The 20,240-nt window shown below is 49.1% G+C and overlaps 1 protein-coding gene across 2 annotated transcripts; it reads right to left on the bottom strand.

Annotated features, from left to right (window-relative positions):
* Positions 1-17,865: 17,865 nt before the first annotated feature.
* On the bottom strand, positions 17,866-20,124 carry LOC123165955 (chaperone protein dnaJ C76, chloroplastic). Of its 2 annotated transcripts, XR_006483293.1 has the most exons (6): positions 19,800-20,124; positions 19,422-19,608; positions 19,248-19,354; positions 18,927-19,140; positions 18,603-18,832; positions 17,866-18,515 (listed from the first exon to the last, which is right to left on the bottom strand). XR_006483293.1 is itself a non-coding variant. In XM_044583718.1 (5 exons), the coding sequence occupies exons 1-5, from the start codon at positions 20,055-20,057 to the stop codon at positions 18,696-18,698; spliced, it is 903 nt and encodes a 300-aa protein (XP_044439653.1). In that variant the 5' UTR covers positions 20,058-20,124; the 3' UTR covers positions 18,555-18,695. The 2 variants fall into 2 exon arrangements, 1 of the variants encoding a protein (XP_044439653.1); XM_044583718.1 differs by lacking the exon at positions 17,866-18,515 and having other exon boundaries at positions 18,555-18,832.
* Between the last annotated feature and the right edge of the window lie 116 nt (positions 20,125-20,240).

Raw genomic sequence — 20,240 nt, forward strand, 5'->3', positions numbered from 1 at the left:
AGTTTAAAGGGTGGTTGCTATAGAAAGTGCCATAATGGCCAGAAATGGGAATTTGGATGATGCACTCACATAGTTGCATCAATTGAGCTACAATTGGTCATGGCCCAATGATTTGAAGATATACAGATGCCCAAGGAGTTTCATGCCATTTGGATGAACCAAAATAGCACTTGCTTTAGAAAGATTTATTCTGACCAGAAACTTGGAAACATTCCAGAGGGCAAATGGTCAAAGGGATTGAGCCACAACTTGGTGGTGGGAAGTTATATGGATACTAGAAGGCCTAGAAAAATTGGCAGCCATAATGGAGCAAGATAAAATATACTTGCCTCACAAACTGAAATTTTGACCAGAACCTAAGAATTGAAGCTGAGCTCACATGGAGGCATGACATGAGTTCTACTTTGGTGGAGGGCTATCTTATGATGATATGAAGGATCATGCAAAATGGCAACTCATTTGGATATGCCTAGCCTGTACCTCCTTCACAAAGCTTCTTTCTGGACAGAAACTTTGGAAAATAATAATTAAATAATTACTAGGCAAATGAGGTTGCATTTTGGCATGTGGCAATGATATGGACAGGAAAATGTGTACAAGGAGTTTGAGGTCAATTGGGAAAATGAAAATGGCACTTGCTTCACAATGTGCCTTTTAGGGAAGAATAGGAAATGAATTATTGGAGGATTATTTTTTAACATGGCAATGAAAAGTTTTGCCATCTTTGATCAAGATATGACCCAAACAATTTATGAGAATTATTTGGGAATTTTAGGAGTGAGGGAAATATAGGTTGCTTCACAACCTAGGGCAATTTGAGTTACTCCTTTGATAGAAAAGGAATATTCCCAATAAAAGAATATTGGGATTTGGGCTAGGATGAAAATGACAGGGTCTAGGGAAAGATTTGGGAATAACAAGCCACTCTGGAAGCAAAGAAGAGTTTATCTTCTTCAGTTTCCAGACCACAAAGCCACGAAAAAGAAAAACTCAGGCAAAAACCTCGGAAGAACAAAAGAAAAAGAAAGGGCCAAAATTCAGGCTGTCACAAACATTACCCCCTTAAAGAAATCTCGTCCTCGAGATTTGGTTGCTGAGGGAACAAGTATGAAGATACTGACTTAAGGAAACCGTTTCCAACTCGGGTATCCTTTTTCTTATTTTTGTTCCCACTAAATTTTTATCTGACTGGCCCTGGGGTGGTTTGCTTTAATATATCCATATTCTGACAGATCTCACCTTGCTTGTTCATGCTTATACAGGCTCCAATTTCTTTTTAGATCTGCTGACTTAACTGACTGTGATTGATCCTCACGACTGAAATATATGTCGGCCTCACAAATCCAAGAGTGATTTTCGTTGGGTGTGCCACCTGGCACTGACAGCCTTTCATGTAATGATGATCAGAATTTTCTGATGGACACCCAAGCTCTGACTCATTGCATTGGGTTTCTCCACTAAATGTAGGTCCTTCGGGTTCCAATCAGTGAGTTGGGTCATAACCGCTTTCCCGACAGCTTCTAGCTTATCGCGGAAGTTTCTGAATCATCTTAACTGGTTCCACTGTCTTGAGTATCGGATCTATACCAAATATTTGATTGTCGCCTGTCGTGGCTAGCATAAGAGTTTGACATGTAGGATAATATCTGCAGACTTTACTGACGGTGGTTCTGCACCACGCGGGTCTTGCAACAATTTTCATACCCACATCACTGGTCTTGCTCCTTCATTATCGTTTTCTTGGTCTGGATCCTTGGCTGAAAGAGCTGGGTCATATTGCTTCTTTGTATCACCATAGGTACTGTCGGTGCAAAAAAAATTGGCAATCGCAGCTTATCCTCATTTTTCTGACAGGGTACCCCATTAAATGGCAGTTTCAACTTCCCTCAAGTTCTGACTGATTCTTGCTTCTGACCAAAATGTTGCGGATCTGATTCTTGGGATTCGCTGCCATATGCTGTCAATTCACAGCGTACTACCTTGTACCAATGTCTTACTAAGGAAGATTGGTTGGCTTGTGCTTGAAACTTTCATCGGACAGCTTGCTGAAGAAGACTGGGTATCATGCTTTAGAAGCTTACCCCCTTAAAGACGTTGCTGGGGAAAAACTCAGTACCTTATGCTGGAATCTTTTGCGGTTGCTTACTGAAGAAGGCAGAGTACCTTGTACGGGAAATCATCCATGTATCGTACTGAAGAAGATAGATGAATCTTGCCTTGGAAGCTTTTCGGGTATCGTGCGAGGGAAGATTGGGTTGTTTACACCAGAAGCTTCTTATTGTGATGTGCGGACCGATTTCCACATATATAACCATCTTAATATTTTTGTTATTGATTTCTTGTATGAAACGGGGTTTTGCAGGACTATCCTCCTTTCTGAGTACATGCCATATTTTTGCTTGCTTCCAGGTACATCGGGTTCCAAAATCATCCTCAACGAAAAATTAAACTTGTATCTGAGCCATACCTTTGATAATATTTTGTCAACCTTGCACACAATTTATCTTCTTGCTGATTTGATCATTTCTGCTATGAGGAGTGCACGCTGAGAGAGACTTGACTTTCAGTAACATGATCAGATATCCCCCAATGTGAATGCAGTCGGCTGAGAATTCCATGCTGTTGTGAGGAGTGCACATTAATGCAAACATTATACTGACATTTCACCCAGGATTTTCTTTTGTATTCAGACGAGCTATTTCCAATTTCACTGCAGTCTGCTGACAATTCCATTCTGTTTAGCTGAGTTTCCAAATATATGCATTTCTTGCTGACTCTTCAGGTCCGGTGTCGGCTGACGAGCAACTTTAATAAGGGAAAATTTTGTAACACCGAAGGCCCAAAGAAAGAAACAAAATAAATGACTAAAACAAAAGCACACAAGCATACTACTAATTTAATTAATCAAGCAATCATCACATATTACTGCTACTCACACCATAATATGCATGCACACCTAAGGACACAAATCACGCAGAAACTCTGGTATTACGGTCTAATATGCTGTGGCGGTGTGCAGAAAATTATATCCATGTGTGGAAGGAGTTGGCGTAACCGAAGCTACACCAAGCACTGGCTGAACAGTGGCTGGATATGGATGGATACACAGGTGAGAACGGACTTGACGATCAAGTAGCGAGACACAAAAGTCACGACCACCTCATTATCAAGCATACGAAGGGAATCGTACCCGTCCAAAGAATGAAATGACATGGCAAGATAACAGTGGAAGACTGGGTTTATTGGCATTGCCCTTTTCTGATAACAAAGATCAGCAAGGGTTGCCAAAGGGACGAGATGAGGGGCATGGATGATGATGTGGTCGCATCACACCGAGGTGCAGGCATGCTAAGAAAGATGGTGCAGGTGGTGGACCGAAAACGATGCCACCTACACTCACAAGATTAACCATTAGTGACAAAATAATAATCTATATGCATGTTGTGCGACAAACAAATGCAACAATCAAGTGCAACAAACCAACTGGGGTCTATACTACCGCTTTCTAATGTTCGCGCAGGCTAAGGCATCCTACAGCTAGACCTGCTCTGATACCAAGCGTTGTGGCACCCCGGCTCAGAGAAAACCGGAGCGCCCCATATTCCAGCCCAGAGATCAAGGAGAAGTCTTCTGGAATACGCCACTGCTTAGCATATAACAAACCAGCTTTCTATTATATCACGAATATGAATACAAGGTCTCCGATATTACAATGAATAACATCGGCACGGCGACACTACGCCATCCTCAGTTGCTCTATGCAAGCAGCAGAACAACTCGAAGGAGCAGAATAACTCTAGCAGCGGAACAACGACGACGGTGGTGAACTCCAATCCGCACGGACTCTGGCTGGAATGCTTATCCTAGCTCGCAAACAAAGAATCCATGGCAAACAAGCATGCAATCCAGGCACGACCTGCAAGCTAGCATGACACGCCAGGTCAGTACATTGAATGTACTTGCAAGCTCACAATTAACCAGAAGCATTCAAGACAAACAACAACATGGCAATTACAGGTTAAGCAGGAATTAACATGAGATCCTCATAACAACATGACCTGAACAACATGACACCCAAAGTAATACTCCCAAAATAATACCAGGTACCATCATGAAGATAATCATAATAGCCACTAATAATCCAAAGGCAACATGAACATGATACAGCTAGAACAACATGAGCATAGCATGAGCATATGAGTCTGACGATACTAGCATGCAACATGATGACACTATATGCATTATTTATTTTGCTCGGGTTACTACGTAACCATCACATGCCTCACTTACCAACCTCGGACATCACACGATTATCTCAGGATCAAATCAAGCTTGGTATAAACAATACCGTAGTAATCATTAAATGACCACAAGGAGCTTGATCTTTACCCATGATTCTCGCACAACATCGCGAATATACAATAACTCGGTATCCTCGATACCACCGTGATCCTTCCGGCGATCACAACCATGACCAACACTTGGTCTCAAACCGTGATCCTTACGGCGATCACAACCACGACCAATATTTGGCCCGTGATCCTTACGGCGATCACAACCAACTTATCTCATCATCAAACCGGGGTTGTTATTAATCAAGTTATTATTAATACTGTTGACTCACGGTGGGACCGACACGAACTGGGCCCTTATCCGCGGGCGCGGCTATCGATAGATTTAATATACACTCTGCAGAGGTTAGCACACTGTACCCACACCACGGAACCCATGGCCTCGCACTCCCATTCGGGTGGACCAACGACGTTCCGACAAAACTGATCTACTGCCGTGACATTCTCCCGGCCACTCCGACCAAATCCCCAACGGGCTAGTCCTGGGTGGCCCCGTGTCTACCAAAGACACCCCGACCACCGTCGTGGTCAAAACACTCCCACTCGGGGACTGGATCCATAAAACTAAAAACAACGAGCACACAAGGTTATGTCTGCCTACCTGATCAGGGTAAGCACGCCCATAACCTTCCCTCGTGGGAGGCACCGGCGAGATGCACGACAATAGACCCAGTTAGGACCTCACCCATACGGTAAGCGTGGTTGCACTGGTCAGTTTCGATCTGGCGGCACCATGACTCAGCCAACAGTTGTTCAAGTTTAATTAAATCCGGTTAACTTGAATGCAATATGCTGAGCCATGATAAAGTAACATGATGCATTTACAATGCATGAGCATGATATCAACATAATCATGAGGGTACAACATAACTATCCACCATATCAACAATGAATCATATCCAGCTGAACATGGCATAATGACGAGCATAAATATTACAAGTGCAACACTACTCATAACATAACATGACCACTAGCATCAACAATAAATACCATGCAAGAACATATCAACAGTGCTATCATGCAAGCATTTAACCAACTGGATGCAATAGAACATGTATAAGAACAGTACTCGGGACAGATAGCTGTCATGCACCGAAGACCAACATCGACATGTACTACTAGCAAGCATAAGCATATGAAGGAACACTAGCAACTAGCAGGGCATGACAACTAGGTGCATGACAACATAGCAAGAAAGTAAGCACTAACCCAAAAGCATTACCGAAACAACGATAACCATCTTTTAAACAAGCAAACATTTATTCAATATTCAAGTTGAAAACCATGGCTACTGCATGACTATCATTCAAGTGGGTATTGTGGCTTGCCTGGGGATGAAGAAGGCACCGGGGAGAATTGCGGTGAAGCCGCGGAAAGATTTGCCGGAAACAGTTCTCTCTCGGAGGGGCTGTTTACGTGCAAGGGCAAAAAGGTCATTTTCACAGTGTCAAACCATAGTGAAAATGAAACAAACAGAACGGGATCGACGAAACGAAGAAGTAGGCTTTGGATTCACCTCATTTGGAGTTACGGATAAAAAGTTATGAGGTGTTTTCTGCCAGGGACCCATCTGTAATGAAAAGATTTTCAGACTGGACTTAGGCAGAAAAACAGAAGGCGTACTTCAGCAAATACGCTTTCCTAACGCAAAAGCGTACTTTCAGCCGAAGCACCCGGAGAATACGCTTTCAACGCATGAAGACGTACTCACCGGAACTACGTGTCCACTTATCCACGTCAGCAGGCGCCTCGTGCGGCTGACGGGTGGGACCCGCGTTGACCTTCTCTCTCCTCCCTCTCCTCCTCTTCTTCCCCCGATGCACGCTGAGGCAGAGGCGAGACCGGCCACCCCGACGACGATCGCCGGTGACTCCGGCCACCGTAGGCGGCGCTCGACCTACCCACGTGCTCAGGGCGACGAGGCCGACCCGCTCCAGGACAGAACGGACCTCGAGGAGGGCGGGGTTGAGAGCCGCAAGCACTCCGGCGGAGGGGGCTTCGGGTGGGATTTGGCTACGGGGCTGCGGGGCACTCCGACGAGGTGAAAGGAGTTGGGGCGAGTTGCTGGACTCCGGGGAGGCTATTGGTGGGGACAGAATGGAGGGGAAGGGCTCGGCTTGCCCGAATCGAAGAGGGGCAGAGGCGGCGGCCATGGCGGCAAGGGCGGGCTCAGGAGCTCTTAGAGCTCGAATGAGAGGTCGGGGAGGGGTAGAGGAGTGTGGGAAGGCTGCTGGTGAGCTCGAAACGCTCGGGGGAGGGCCTTTTATAGGCGGTGCGAGGGAGGCCGAGCTGACACCGCCGCGGACGCGTGTCCGGTGCCGCAGACGCGTGCCCGCGCGCTCGAGCTCGTGGGCAGGCGACGAGGGAGGCACAGTAGAGGTTCTCACGGGGCAGAGGAGGCCAAGGGGCGCAGGGAGGAAGACGACGGCGACGGGAAGATCCAAAGCTCCACTGTGCTCTCGCGGGCGCGCGGCGGCTTGCGTCGGTGGGGAAGCGGACGGAGGGGGAGATGGGTCCAGGGGAACGGTGACGACGAGAGGAAGACAGTGGACATGCCCGTGCTCGCTGAGACACCGAGCAGAGGAGGGGCCCAAGCAAGAAGCCATTCTGGATGCGGCCATTGCACGCCAGAGAGGTGGTCACCGCGCGCACTGGTGCACACAGCGCGTTCTGGCCGGCCGACCATATCCCGTGGAATGACCCTAGTGACCTTAGTCTAAATGAAGAAATAAATCAATCTAGGGGCAAAGAAGAGATTTGCCGATGGCCCCAAAGCAAACCAGCAGCCAAGTGTTTGTGCTGTGCAGTGGGGACACCAGCTAGGTAACTCAGTAAAATCTTTGTCTGGTAATGATCATACACTAAGGTGACTACGATCACAGGAAATCAGCTTAAGAGGAGGAGTTTAAAGGGTGGTTGCTGTAGAAAGTGCCATAATGGCCAGAAATGGGAATTTGGATGATGCACTCACATAGTTGCATCAATTGAGCTGCAAATGGTTATGGCCCAATGATTTGAAGATATACAGATGCCCAAGGAGTTTCATTCCATTTGGATGAACCAAAATAGCACTTGCTTTAGAAAGATTTATTCTGACCAGTAACTTGGAAAAATTCCACAGGGCAAATGGTCAAAGGGATGGAGCCACAACTTGGTGGTGGGAAGTTATATGGGTACTAGAAGGCCTAGAAAAATTGGCAGCCATAATGGAGCAAGATAAAATATACTTTCTTCACACACTGAAATTTTGACCAGAAACTAAGAATTGAAGCTGAGCTCACATGGAGGCATGACATGAGCTCTACTTTGGTGGAGCGCTATTATATGATGATATGAAGGATCATGCAAAATAGCAACGCATTTGGATATGCCTAGCCTGTACCTCCTTCACAAAGCTTCTTTCTGGGTAGAAACTTTGGAAAATCATAATTAAATAATTACTAGGCAAATGAGGTTGCATTTTGGCATGTGGCAATGATATGGACAGGAAAAGGTGTCCAAGGAGTTTGAGGTCAATTGGGAAAATGAAAATGGCATTTGCTTCACAATGTGCCTTTTAGGGCAGAATAGGAAATGAATTATTGGAGGATTATTTTTGAACATGGCAATGAAAAGTTTTGCCATCTTTGATCAAGATATGACCCAAATAATTTATGAGAATTATTTGGGAATTTTAGGAGTGAGGGAAATATAGGTTGCTTCACAACCTAGGGCAATTTGAGTTACTCCTTTGATAGAAAAGGAATATTCCCAATAAAAGAATATTGGGATTTGGGCTAGGATGAAAATGACAGGGTCTAGGGAAAGATTTGGGAATAACAAGCCACTCTGGAAGCAAAGAAGAGTTTATCTTCTTCAGTTTCCAGACCACAAAGCCACGAAAAAGAAAAACTCAGGCAAAAACCTCGGAAGAACAAAAGAAAAGAAAGGGCCAAAATTTAAGATGTCACAGCGCCGCACCAGGCTTGCCAGGCCCAGGGACACGTCGTGGACGAAGGCACGCGGCGGTGTTGCCAGCACCGGGCATGCGTAGACTGGGACCTGCATGAGCTGTACGCCATGTCGAAGAAGTCGGAGAGGCCAACAGAGAAGGACTCAACGACGGTTGTGGCGCCAATCGGCGCGGGGCCAATGTCGCCCGCGGTTGTCAGAGTAGATGAAGCGGTCGGGGTAGATGACGGCGACGCTGGCGACAGGCTGGTGCTGGACGAAGATGAAGGGGGTGGACGGGCGGCTGCGGCGGCTACGGAGGTAGCGGCGGCGGCGGCCAAAGAGGAGCGGTAGCGGCGGCCTGACGGCGGCGGCGGCTAGGTTAGGAGTGCGGCGGCGGTGCTCGAAGTAGGCGCGGAACCCTGACAGCATGATGAAGACCGGCGTGGACGGTGGCGTTCCCGCGCCAAGGAAGACGGTGTGACGCATACCACGGGAGGTCGACGCGCGATGACGGCGGAGTGGACCGCGGGCCGCGCCGCTATGGCCCGAAGGGGCAACGCGGCGGCGGCAGGCAGGTCGAGGCGACAGCGGGAAGACCTCGGGGCGGCGGCTGGGACCGCGGGCCGCGGCACGACAGCCTGAAGGGGCGGCGCGGCGGAGGAGCGCGGGTCGGTGCAACCGCGTGGACGGCCTCGGGACGGCAGCGTGGACCGCGTGCCACGCTCGCTACGGCCCGACGGGGCGACGCAGCGGCAGCGCGAGGGTCGGTGCTGCCACGGGGACGACCTAGAGCGGACGGCCTCGGAGCAACGGTGGACCGCGGGCCAGGGCACTACGGCCTGAAGGGGCGACGAGTGGTGACGCGGTTCAGTGCAGCCGGGAGAAGAACCACGGGGCATCGGCGCTGCGGCCCGACGGGGCGACGCAGCAGCAGCCCGTTGCTCGATCGGTGGAGGGTCACGCTGAACTCCGAGACGATCTTCACGGGACCTGCGGAGGCGCGCATAACCGACGGGCCAGGTCGGTCGCGTGGCGTAGATGAGGCGGATCGCGGCGGCGAGCGGGTGATCAAGCCGATCGCGCGCGAGGTCGGGGACGCCACCCGGTGAAGGCGTAGTAGCGGCGGAGTCCGAGATGAAGCCGGCGACGGTGGGCGGCAGGGCGGCTATGATTGGCCGCCGCATGGTGCGAGGCCGCTGGGTCGGGGTGATGCAGGAGTCCCGATCGGAGCAGGGCGGTGACGGCCGGCGTAGATCGACGGGCGGGCCGCGCGCGAACGGCGGCGGTGAAGGCCCGCCGCATGGCGCGAGGCCGCCGGTTCGGGGCGACCGATGGGCAGACGCGCGGACGACGCACGAGGCCGCCGGGTCGGGGCGACCGGCGGGCAGACACGCAGACGACGCGCGAGGCCGCCGGGTCGATGAAAGCTGGCCGATCGTGCCGGTGTGGAGTGGAGGCGATGGGCGACGCAAACCGATCAAGAATAGATCAAAAAACCAAAAAGAAACCGTGAAATCAAGATGACCGGCGGGAGAGAGAAAACCCCGGAGCAAGGCTCGGGGCAAAGACTCTCTAGGGCAGCCGGTCTACACGACCAGCGGACAAACCCTACGTACGGGCGGCGCGGCCCCCGGCGGCGGTCATGAAGGCCGACCACGCCGGGGGCGGCGCACGGGTGCGGAAGCGACGGCGGCGGCTAGGATTTGGATCGGTTAGGCTGATACCATGTTAGAAGGGAGAGAGAAGAATTGATAAATTGTTGCGGAATATGATGGATGTATTATTGAGCCTCGAGGGCAAGTATATATTGAGTACAAGGCTTGGAGGGCAAGACGCCTCTACTAGATATAAGGTAGGAGATGGATTACAAATCCTAGACTACCAAACATATGTAACCCAAATATTATCTCTAACAGCCGCAAAAGCAATAGACGCGGGGCACTGGCGCGCGGTGGGTCGCGGTCAAGGCGCAACCTGGGCAAGGGAAGGGCGCACTGGACGCGGGCACGGCCGCGGTGAGGTCCATCCATGGCGGCCTCGGGTCGGCGCGGGTCTACGGCGGAGCTACGACTACGGCGCGGGGCGGCTAGAGCAAGTAACCGAGGGGGAAAACGAGGGGGTGAAGCGGTTTCTCACAGTGGAGTCTGCGGCGAGGTCGAGGGGGGCGGAGAGGCGCCGGAGTGGTGGCGTTCGGAGCGGATCGACGGAGCGGAGGTAGATGATGACAAGGATCCGTCGATGGAGTGGCCTCCAGCTTGTTCTCGTCGGCGTAGAGGACGTAGCAGAGCACAGCGGGGCTGTGGAGCACGTCCCCGCGCATGAGGACGACGGATAGCACGCGGGTGGGGTGAGGCATGTCGATGGCGGCTCGGCCTTGCGCGAGGAGGAGAGAGCGGCGCGAGATGGGAGAGGAAGAGGGGGCGTTAGGGTTCCAGAGGGGTCGAGGACGGGTCAAATAGGCGCCGGGAAGGGTCGGATGCTCGGCACGTGGCCATCCATGGCCACAGACGAGCACACAGCGCCCACCGAGTCCCTGGTAAACAGGAGAGGAAGAAAACAGGGGGGTCGGGCTGGGCTACACTATTCACTGGGCCGGTTAAGTGTACAGTGCATTCTAGTTTTTATTCATTCCTATTTTCTGTTTCCACCTTTTTCTTGTCTCGTATTTTCTTTAGCCACTTTTTGGCCTTTCTAATATGCAACTTGTCACATAATTACCAGTGCACTATGTAGCACTGCTACAAAAAAAGTCTGAGGGGTAATTGAAAAGTTTTGGATTTTTTTATAATTTAGGAAAGCATTTAAATTACTGCTTTGGCCCCATTTAAATGTTTTAGGGCATCTAAATACTATATAAAATATATGTTTCATTTTTATAAATGCTTTGGGATTATTTTCAATACTTTGAACATTTTAGATTTGACATTTGAAAACTTTATTTGTTTGACTTATTTGAAATTTGATATTGGATCAGATTCGAACCAACGCGAGTTTAACAATAGTAATCATGATGACATGGCATCATTAGCAGGGAATTACTGTAGCTTAATTATCCGGGCGTCACAAACCCTGTGGTCGCGCCGCCGCGTTTCGCCTCGCCGGCGTTGCTCCGGCGACGGCGCCGACGTGGCACGGCCAGGCCCACCTCCAGGTCACTGACGTCGGGCCCCACGGGCCCCGTTGACTGGGTTGACCCAGTCAACATGCTGACTGGGTAGCCCAGTGACGCTGACATGCGGACCCCATCGCATAATTAGTTTAACAAACGTTTTATTAATTAAAACCTAATTAGTTACTAATTAGAGATTGACATGTGGGGCCGAGTAGCTATTTAACCTCAGATTAGTTTAATATAAACTCTGTTAATTAACAGAGGCTGACATGTGGGCCCCGCTGGTCAGGTTTGACCTGGACAGTGCGGCTGTTGACTGCTGACATCATCTCAATGTCATGCTGACGTCATTTTCCTTTTCTGTTAATTTTGTTAATTTAAATAATTTCAGAAAACTTTTAAAACTTTAGAAAATCATAGATAATAAACCGTAACTCGGATGAAAATGTTTTCTACATGAAAGTTGCTCAGAAAAATCAACGAATCCAAATACGCGGTCCGTTCATCTGTCACATGCCCCTAGCATGCTGAACATGGAACAATCCCCTCTCTTTCGTGTGTCTGAAAAAAGCCAAACGCCGGGAAAACCTCTCCGGACGTTTTCCCTCACTGTCTGCAACGTGTAGTACTGCGTTAGAACACCCTAGCTATGCATATCGTCATGTCATGCTTAGTGATGCATCTGTTTGCTTCTATTTACTGTTTCTTCTCCCTCTTCTCTCCGGTAGACCCCGAGACCGATGCTGCCCCTGTGATCGACTACGTCACCGACGACACTTCTCCCTTTTCAGTAGAGCTTCCAGGCAAGCCCCCCCCCCCTTGATCATCCCGATATCGCTCATTCTATTCTCTTATGCTTGCATTAGATTTTGCTACTGTAATTGTTTGCTCCTATTCTGATGCATGGCCTATTTTTGTACCTGCTGTTGTACCTTACCTGCTTATCCTGAACTGTTTAGTATAGGCTGGTTAGAGACCCATCAGTGACCCCCACCTTGTCCCAGTTGCCCCGCTTTATGTTTGATGACTCGATCAACGTGATCGACGTCGAGGCCCCGACATCGCACATCACCCCCCCCCCCCCAGTTGTAGGACTCTGCAGAGTTACTATCGAGTGCCAAGGGTGACACCTCATCAGCACTTATGATGTTAATCCTGTAGTGTAGCTATCTGGTCATGGTCATCGAGGGTGATTTCCTCCTTAACCACTTCCGATACGACTCTATCGTGCAACCCCTCAAGTGTGAACCTCGAGGGTGGTTCCTCTTACGTTCACCTTGATGATTATATCGAGTGGAATCCACCGAGGGTGGTTCCTCGGGGTTCCCCTTGGTGTTAGACACACAGTTACTATGGTTACTATGACTTTACACTGAACCATGTTACTAAAGATGGGTCGGCCCTGAGGGGTATCCGCGCGAGCTTAATTGCGAGTGATGTGGAGTCGGGTTGACCTGGAAGGTGCCCGTGAGATACTTACGAGGCGTGGCCGGGCATTCTTTGCCCTTGCCGCAAGTCCTCGAGACGGGGCGACGGGGTCACATGGTTCGTGAGTCTCTGCTCATTACCGCGTGCTCCTAATCTACTACGATTTGGATATTTGATCCGAGGGGCCTCTGGCCTGATAGCACTAACCATCACGTGGGCATAGTATAGCGTTCTGCGTCGTATGCATCATCCGAAGCTTAATAGACGTCATGCGACTGAGTGTCGCGCGCCGGGTTGGACTGCGTAAGCACCTGCCTTTTTAAGGAGGTAGCTAGGTTTGCTCACCGGCCGCCCACGCAACGTGCAGGAGTTCCCGGGGCGATGGCCCAAGACCCCTGGGGGCATAGGTTTAGTCCGGCGTGCTGACCTCTCTATTAAGCCTAGGTCGGGTTGCGGCGTATTGTTTGGCCGTGGCCGGGCATGACCCAGTAAAGTGTGTCCGGCCGGAGTTAAGCGAGCATGGTGGGTAAGTTGGTGCACCCCTGCAGGGAAGAAAACATCTATCGATAGCCTGTCCTACGGTAACGGACACTTGGAGTTGTATCCCAATCGATACAACTCGAACTGGATACTTGAGGTGATAACTAGATAGTATGGCTCTGGGATTGCTTTCTCGCAGGGAGTCGAGAAAGGATCTCTGGCCGAGGTTGATAACACTACTACTACTTTACTTTATGCTACTCTTATCTCTTATGATGCTGCAAGATGCTTGGAGCTGCTTGAAGATGCTAGTCTTCGATAGGCTAGGCTTTCCCCCTTCTTTTTTGGAATTCGGCAGTTCAGTCCACATATACTACCCATTTCATTAACACTGATGCATATGTAGTGTAGATCCTTGCTTGCGACTACTTTGGATGAGTACTCATGGTTGCTTTGCTCCCCCTTTTTCCCCTTTCCATTCTTCTCAGATGTCGCAACCAGATGGTGGAGCCCAGGATCCAGACGCCACCACGACAACTACTACTACCCCGAGGGTGCTTACTACTAAGTGAAGGCCGCCGACGACTAGGAGTAGTTAGGAGGCTCCCAGGCAGGATGCCTTGCCTCTTCGATCGTGTTGTTTTGTGCTAACCTTCTTAAGGCATCCCTGTTTAACTCATGTCTGTACTCAGATATTGTTGTTTTCGCTAACTCTTGTGTTTTTGAGGTGATGTATTCGAACCCTCGAGGCCCCTGGCTTGTAATATAAGGATTGTATTATTTTATTTGTGTCTAGAGTTGTGTTGTGATATCTTTCCGTGAGTCCTTGATCTTGATCATACACATTTGCGTGTATGGTTAGTGTATGATTGAATCGAGGACGTCACAACGACCCCTTCTTCTATCCCAGATCCGGAGGAGACGGCCACCTCCCATGTGACAGAGGAGAAGGGGGAGCAGCAGGAGCTCGAGGTGTGGACGGCGTCGACGCCATCCTCTCCGATCGCGCGTGGAGGAATGGACAAGGGCAGCAGCTGCCAGGACTTCTTCGTGATGTACGATGGCCACGGCGAGCCGTGGGTGGCGGTGTGCGAGGAGCCGATGCATGTGGTGCTCGCGGACGAGACGTGTAGGCGTGCGCTGGACAGATGGCGAGGTTGTCGAGGGCACCGCCGCAGCCACGGATCCCGCCGCCGCTAAGTCGCAGTCCTGTATCTTGCGCGTTTCGCCATCCCCGCGGTGGCGTGATGGTCTTGTGGTGGCGTGTTGGTTTGGCTTTCCACTGACCACAAAGTACACCCACACGCACATGGGCTGGAGGCAAGACAAGCGGGGGTAACAGCGTCCAAAACCCAGCGCCAAGTCATTAATTGGTATACGTGCCTGAAACCACGAGCACTATATAGTGGAACGGAGGGAATATGAATTTTCTGCGAAATAAAAAAAAATAGAAAACACTGACACTGGGCACTAAACTATTATGTTAGTTCAGAAAAATAATATAAAATGGTGTAAAATTATAATAAAGGTATATAAAATGATAATATAGCAGCATAAAACAATAAAAATTACATATACGTTTGAGACATATCAATCCATCGCCATGCGACACATGCATCGCATATACTAAGGTGAATCTTCTCCTTTTCGCTTGTTTCTTGACCCTTCGAGGATGGTGTTGATCCTCGCTCGTGCATATATAGGTTTGAGTCGAGCTTCACACATGCCGACGAGGAGTGCAAGCACAAGATTACACCTACACCATCCAAGAGAGAAGCCTAAAAGCGGAGACGGAAGAAAGAAGAAGATGCGAGTGCTGCTGATGAGCAGCCAAACGTTCGGGCATCAAGCCAAATGAAAGGCCCCCTAGTTAATTGTTTGGGATTACGCCCGGGATCACATCATAAGGCTTTTAACGAAGTCGTACGTCCGACTTACTACCCGGATGTCCGACCCCTAGAGCAAGCCCACGTCCAGTTGGGGGGAAAGGAAACCTGCAAACGTCATCGTCATACGAAGCTTTAAAGACTACATAATCACCCACCGTTAGAAACAAGATCTACTACTAAGCAATGGAGGAACATCATTTGGGACGTGGAGTTTCTACACCTGAGCTCATATGCTCCTAGTGTGAACAGTAAAATAAATAAAATAGAAAAGCATTTCAAAAAATTCTCAAATTTTTTTGTGGCATACTTTAAGAAATGTTTGTTGTGCATGCAAAATTTCGTCATGAAATGACATTGGTGGAAGGCATGCTAAAAAAACAAAAATCGATACTATGAAAATCTTACTTTCAAACGCATTTTGGAGCTCTGTTTTTTTTTGCCACGACCTCCACCAATGTGATTTCGTGATGAATTTTGCATGCACAACAAACATTTCTTAAAGTATGCCACATAAAAATTTCAGAATTTTTTGAAATATTTTCCTATTTTACTGTTCACACCAGGAGCATAAGAGCTCAGGTGTAGGAAGGTACTTTCGCATCATTTGGTGCATCACCCCACACAAAGCAGACTTGCAATCCTTCACCATCAACCCAAGCGGTTAGAGAAATCAGGCCATGCCGCAGAGTAACTTGAAAGGAGAGGTCAAAGTCCCCACACAAAGATCCAGCCAACTGCTTATCTTTATTGACACACTAAGTGCCAAGATCTTAAGAGAGCCGACAAAACTGACAACACCATGCTTGACCAAATGTCATCAACGTAGGGAGAAGCCAAAGAGACCTTATTCCAATGCGCTGTCGCCACCACCTCATTGATACCGCCAGAAAAACTAAAAACCTAGGAGAAACAAGAACTAATAAAAATGGAAGGGATGGGTACCCCACTCCACTAGCTGCCAACAAGCCACCAAACGGGAGAAAGGAGGGGGGACCAAGGCGGTGGCATGGAGGAGGCTTGGCGGCAGCTAGGGTTAAGGATAGGAGGAGAGGTGGTGGCAACTAGGGTTAGGGATAGGAGGAGATTGATGGCGTCTAGGGTTAAGGATAAGAGAAGTGCAACTTAAACCCCCTTAGCAACAGTAATAATTTACCCAAATGATAACGCCCACACGTGTGGCACGAAGCAACATGGCTCAAACGCCTCTATTACCATTCATTTTGCCATGTCAAAACAGATGACATCAGCGGGAATCTTTTTGGTTTTCGGCTTAAAAATGTTTTATCTTCTAATTAAAAAATTCAATTAAAAATCCGTTTTCACCATTAAATCCGTCTCGACGAGATCTTCAAAACTAGATCCCATATTGATATGTTTGGACGATTTTTTTTACCAAAAGTTGCCATGATGTTTACACTTTAGTTGCCATAGTGTTCACACTAAAGTTGCCATGTGTCAATTTTAGTTTATAGATCATGGCAATTTTTGTATTTTGACCATGGCAATTCTAGTACTTTGACCATGAAAATTATTTTTTGTATGAACCATGGCAATTTTAAGTGCATGTATCATGGCAATTTTAGTTTATGGTTCATGGCAAGTCTAGTTTCTTAATCTTGTTTTATAATATGTCAAAAATTACTTTTAAAAGTAGAAGAAAAAATAGCTGAAACATATCATGACAACTTTAGTGTAAACACCAGGGCAATTCATGTGCAATAGACATGGCAACTTTTAACCCCTCAAAAAATGCCGTCGAAACATATTGATATGAGATCTAGTTTTGAAGATCTCGTCACGATGGATTTAATGGTGAAAACGGATGTTCAATCGTATTTTTCATTTAAGAGATAAAATATTTTAAAAACTAAAAATTCAAAAATCTTATATACATGCATGCGGTGACGTGGCGCTATCTTTGTGTTGTAGAGCGTGTGGGCGGGTGTTGCTCCCACCACACGTGTAGGAGTTATCAGCGTCCATAATTTAGGACAACGCTAAACAAACTTGACTGTTTTGCCACTACTGCAAGTCTGCAATGTGAAGATGTCCTCACCGGCGCAGGAACTTTAATTTTAAAGCTCGTAATCTGGCCAGGTTTACATCTAATATAGATATAGGACTCGGGGTGGACGGCACGAGCAAGCTTTTCAGCCCGCTCATGGCCCGTTAAGGACCGGACCGTACGGTCCAGGACCGGTGGGAAAACTGGTCGGTCCGGTCCGGTCTTTAACCGAGCCGCTCGATCGGACCGAGAAAAGGTAGTCACCGCCGCCGCCGTTCCTCGTCGTCGTGGCCACCGGCAGCCCCCATGTGAACCATCATGTCCCCGCGCTTCCCCTCTCATCCCTTCCTGACCTCCCAGTGCGCCATAGCCTCTTGGCGCCGCTCGCCATCGTTGCCATGCGTGCACCGCCGCCGATCTGAAGTTCTCGACCATGGAGTCGACCCCAAACTGGCACCAATTCCTGCCATGGAGACATCATGTACACTGGCCACCAGCTGCCCCAGGTAGGCGAACGACTCGCCGGCACCAGCAGGAATAACTGGGCACCATCCGAACGCTCTGAAGGTGACGCCGCCGCTGGTGTTCGAGGAGTCCCTCTATGCTCGTCGGGATTTCTCGCGCATGTCAGTTTCGTCAGTTTCGTGAGTGAAAGAAGGAATAACAGGAGAGAAACAGCTCTTATGTTCATTCATCTGTCGAGTGTTACAGATATACAGAGAAAAGGAGCACGTAGGTCGGCAGGTGCGGCCACTGCGCCAACACAACCTCCGTAACTAACTCATCTAGATAAGCTCATGAGATCATGCAGTTCATGCACTAGAGACGAGGACTAGTTGTTACGGAGAGAGAGAGCTACGTGAGACAATCTCACGTTGGTGCAGCCGGTCTTGTAGGGGTATTCCAACAGTCAGATTCAGAAGTGCCGGTCTTGTAGGGGTATTCCAACAGTCAGATTCAGAAAATCCACTTCGTCAGTTTCGTCAAACTTTCAGTTGTCAGTCAATTCTCGCGCAGGTCAGCGCTCGCGCACGTCGTCCACTTCATCGCAGCAGTAGCGCACGTACGCCACCTCGCCGCAGCAACCGCACACATGGACGCTGGTCGTGCTAGCCGGTCCATTCGGTCCACTCGGTCTGGCCCGGGCTTTGACGCCGCCGGTCCGGTCCCCGGAAACAGGACCGCTCCCCTGCTCGGTCCGGACCGCCAGCGGCCGGTCCAAACGAAGGCTCGGTCAGGGACCGGACCGGACCGTGTCCACCCTGACATAGGACGTCATATTTGGTTGGGGAAACCTCATGATCCAAACATTGTACCTATGGACATTTTGTTGAATAAAAAAAGTGGGGCGAGAATTCTCAAAAAAAAAGAAAAAAGTTGTTCTGTGTCATCTTCCATCTTACTCCTATATCCCAGGTATTACAGCACGTCGTACAACATCAGTGTGTGGTTGCAGTCTTCACACCATCACGAACCAGCGACTAGCCATTGCACATCTACCTGTCTGTTCCGGATTTCCTCCAGTCTCCCAACCCATTCCAAACATCGAACAAACTCTTCCACCGTAGCTCCTGCCCCGCGTGGCGTCTCGCTTCGGCCTGCGCTGCCGTTTCAGCCTCCACATCTTCACCCCCTGCAAACATTGTAGTACAAATCATGCATGAACTTTCAGTCTCTGAACTTCACATGGTTCTCGATTCGTAGGAATAAACAGCTGGATATACTACCGTTTGCGCCCCTGGAACTTTCCTGCTGCTCCTGCCTCTCGAGTTTCTTGGCGAAGTTCCTGGCCGCCGCGAACACGTCCTTGGGCCTCTCCCACCCGCCGCCGAATACGCCGTGCCCTTCCTTGCGCTGTGGCCGCGCCATGAACTCCAGCACCGGGAGCTCTTCACTCCCAACCCAGTGGATGCAGTTCACAGGGCAAGACTCCACAGCCACCTGCGATTACAAGTCGAAAATATTCAGCAGATTAAGATGCCTGTATGTGTTTAAAACAGCTCAACTAGTGCCAACGTTGAGTCGGAAACTCGGACCATCTGGACTACCTGGATCTGCTGCTCCACGTCGCCAAACTGGACTTCGACGTGCGCACTTCCAAGAACATCGTCCATGGCAAACGTCTCCCCAGCATGGTGAACACACTCCCTACATCCTGCACACGGCAACTTGTATCTCTGAAGCACTGGTGTTCTTTGGTCAGAAATATCAGTACTGCGTACCTATGCATTTGTTCTCATCCACGAAGAGAGCCTGGCTCCTGATAGGCCCATTCCAAGAACTGTATCCGTCCCCGGTGTAACCGCTCCCAAAGCCGCCTCTGCTCTTGCCAAATCCATCAGCTTTCCTGGATGAACTCCTCATCAACACCTCATACGCCTCATTCAGCAATAGCGCGTGGTCATGGCCCTGAACAGAAAAAAATACCAATTCACAGTTTAGATTCCACGATGCAAGGGGAAGAACCGATCTGATATCTAACACGACAAAATAGTTGCTCCTTGTCGAGTTTTTTTTTACAATTTACCTGAATTTCTAAGAAACCAAAAACCAAACCCAAAAAGAAGAGTAAATCGAAGAACAGGCAGATGGATGCACACCTTGTCGCCAGCAATATCAGGATGGTGTTGCTTCTGGAGTTTCCTGTAAGCTTCCTTGATCTCCTGAGGTGTGGAATGAGTTGCTACTCCAAGAACCTGGAAGTAGTCCCTTCTTGTCTTCCCCTTCGCTGTGCTGCAGCACCTGATCATGGTCCTTCTGTACTTGTTTGGTCTAATCAGTTCATGGTGAGCTGATCCAGATCTGAGCTGCAAACAATAGTGATCAGAAGCAGCACAGGTGCCGAAGAACCCTGCCATTTCTCACCTCAGGTTGTTCTTCCTGTGCCTGTGAGGCTGTGACTCCTGGGCAACTGGGGATAAACTCTCTTCGGATATTTGCTGCTGACGAGTACAAGAAGCTGTCATTTTCAGAGAACAGATATTTACAGGATTTTTTCATACCTTCTAGCTGTTGGGCATAAAGGAGAGGACCAAAAAGCA

Source organism: Triticum aestivum, chromosome 7D (assembly GCF_018294505.1).
Source record: "Triticum aestivum cultivar Chinese Spring chromosome 7D, IWGSC CS RefSeq v2.1, whole genome shotgun sequence".
In the NCBI taxonomy this organism is placed as follows: Eukaryota; Viridiplantae; Streptophyta; class Magnoliopsida; order Poales; family Poaceae; genus Triticum; species Triticum aestivum.

Excerpts from the sequence above, each read along its gene's own strand:
- LOC123165955 (XM_044583718.1), bottom strand. The coding sequence starts at position 20,057 with ATGGCAGGGTTCTTCGGCACCTGTGCTGCTTCTGATCACTATTGTTTG. Across the intron at positions 19,355-19,421 it reads GGATGAGAACAAATGCATAG|GATGTAGGGAGTGTGTTCAC; the intron begins GTACGCAGTACT and ends TGCCGTGTGCAG. Across the intron at positions 19,141-19,247 it reads ACGTGGAGCAGCAGATCCAG|GTGGCTGTGGAGTCTTGCCC; the intron begins GTAGTCCAGATG and ends TTGTAATCGCAG.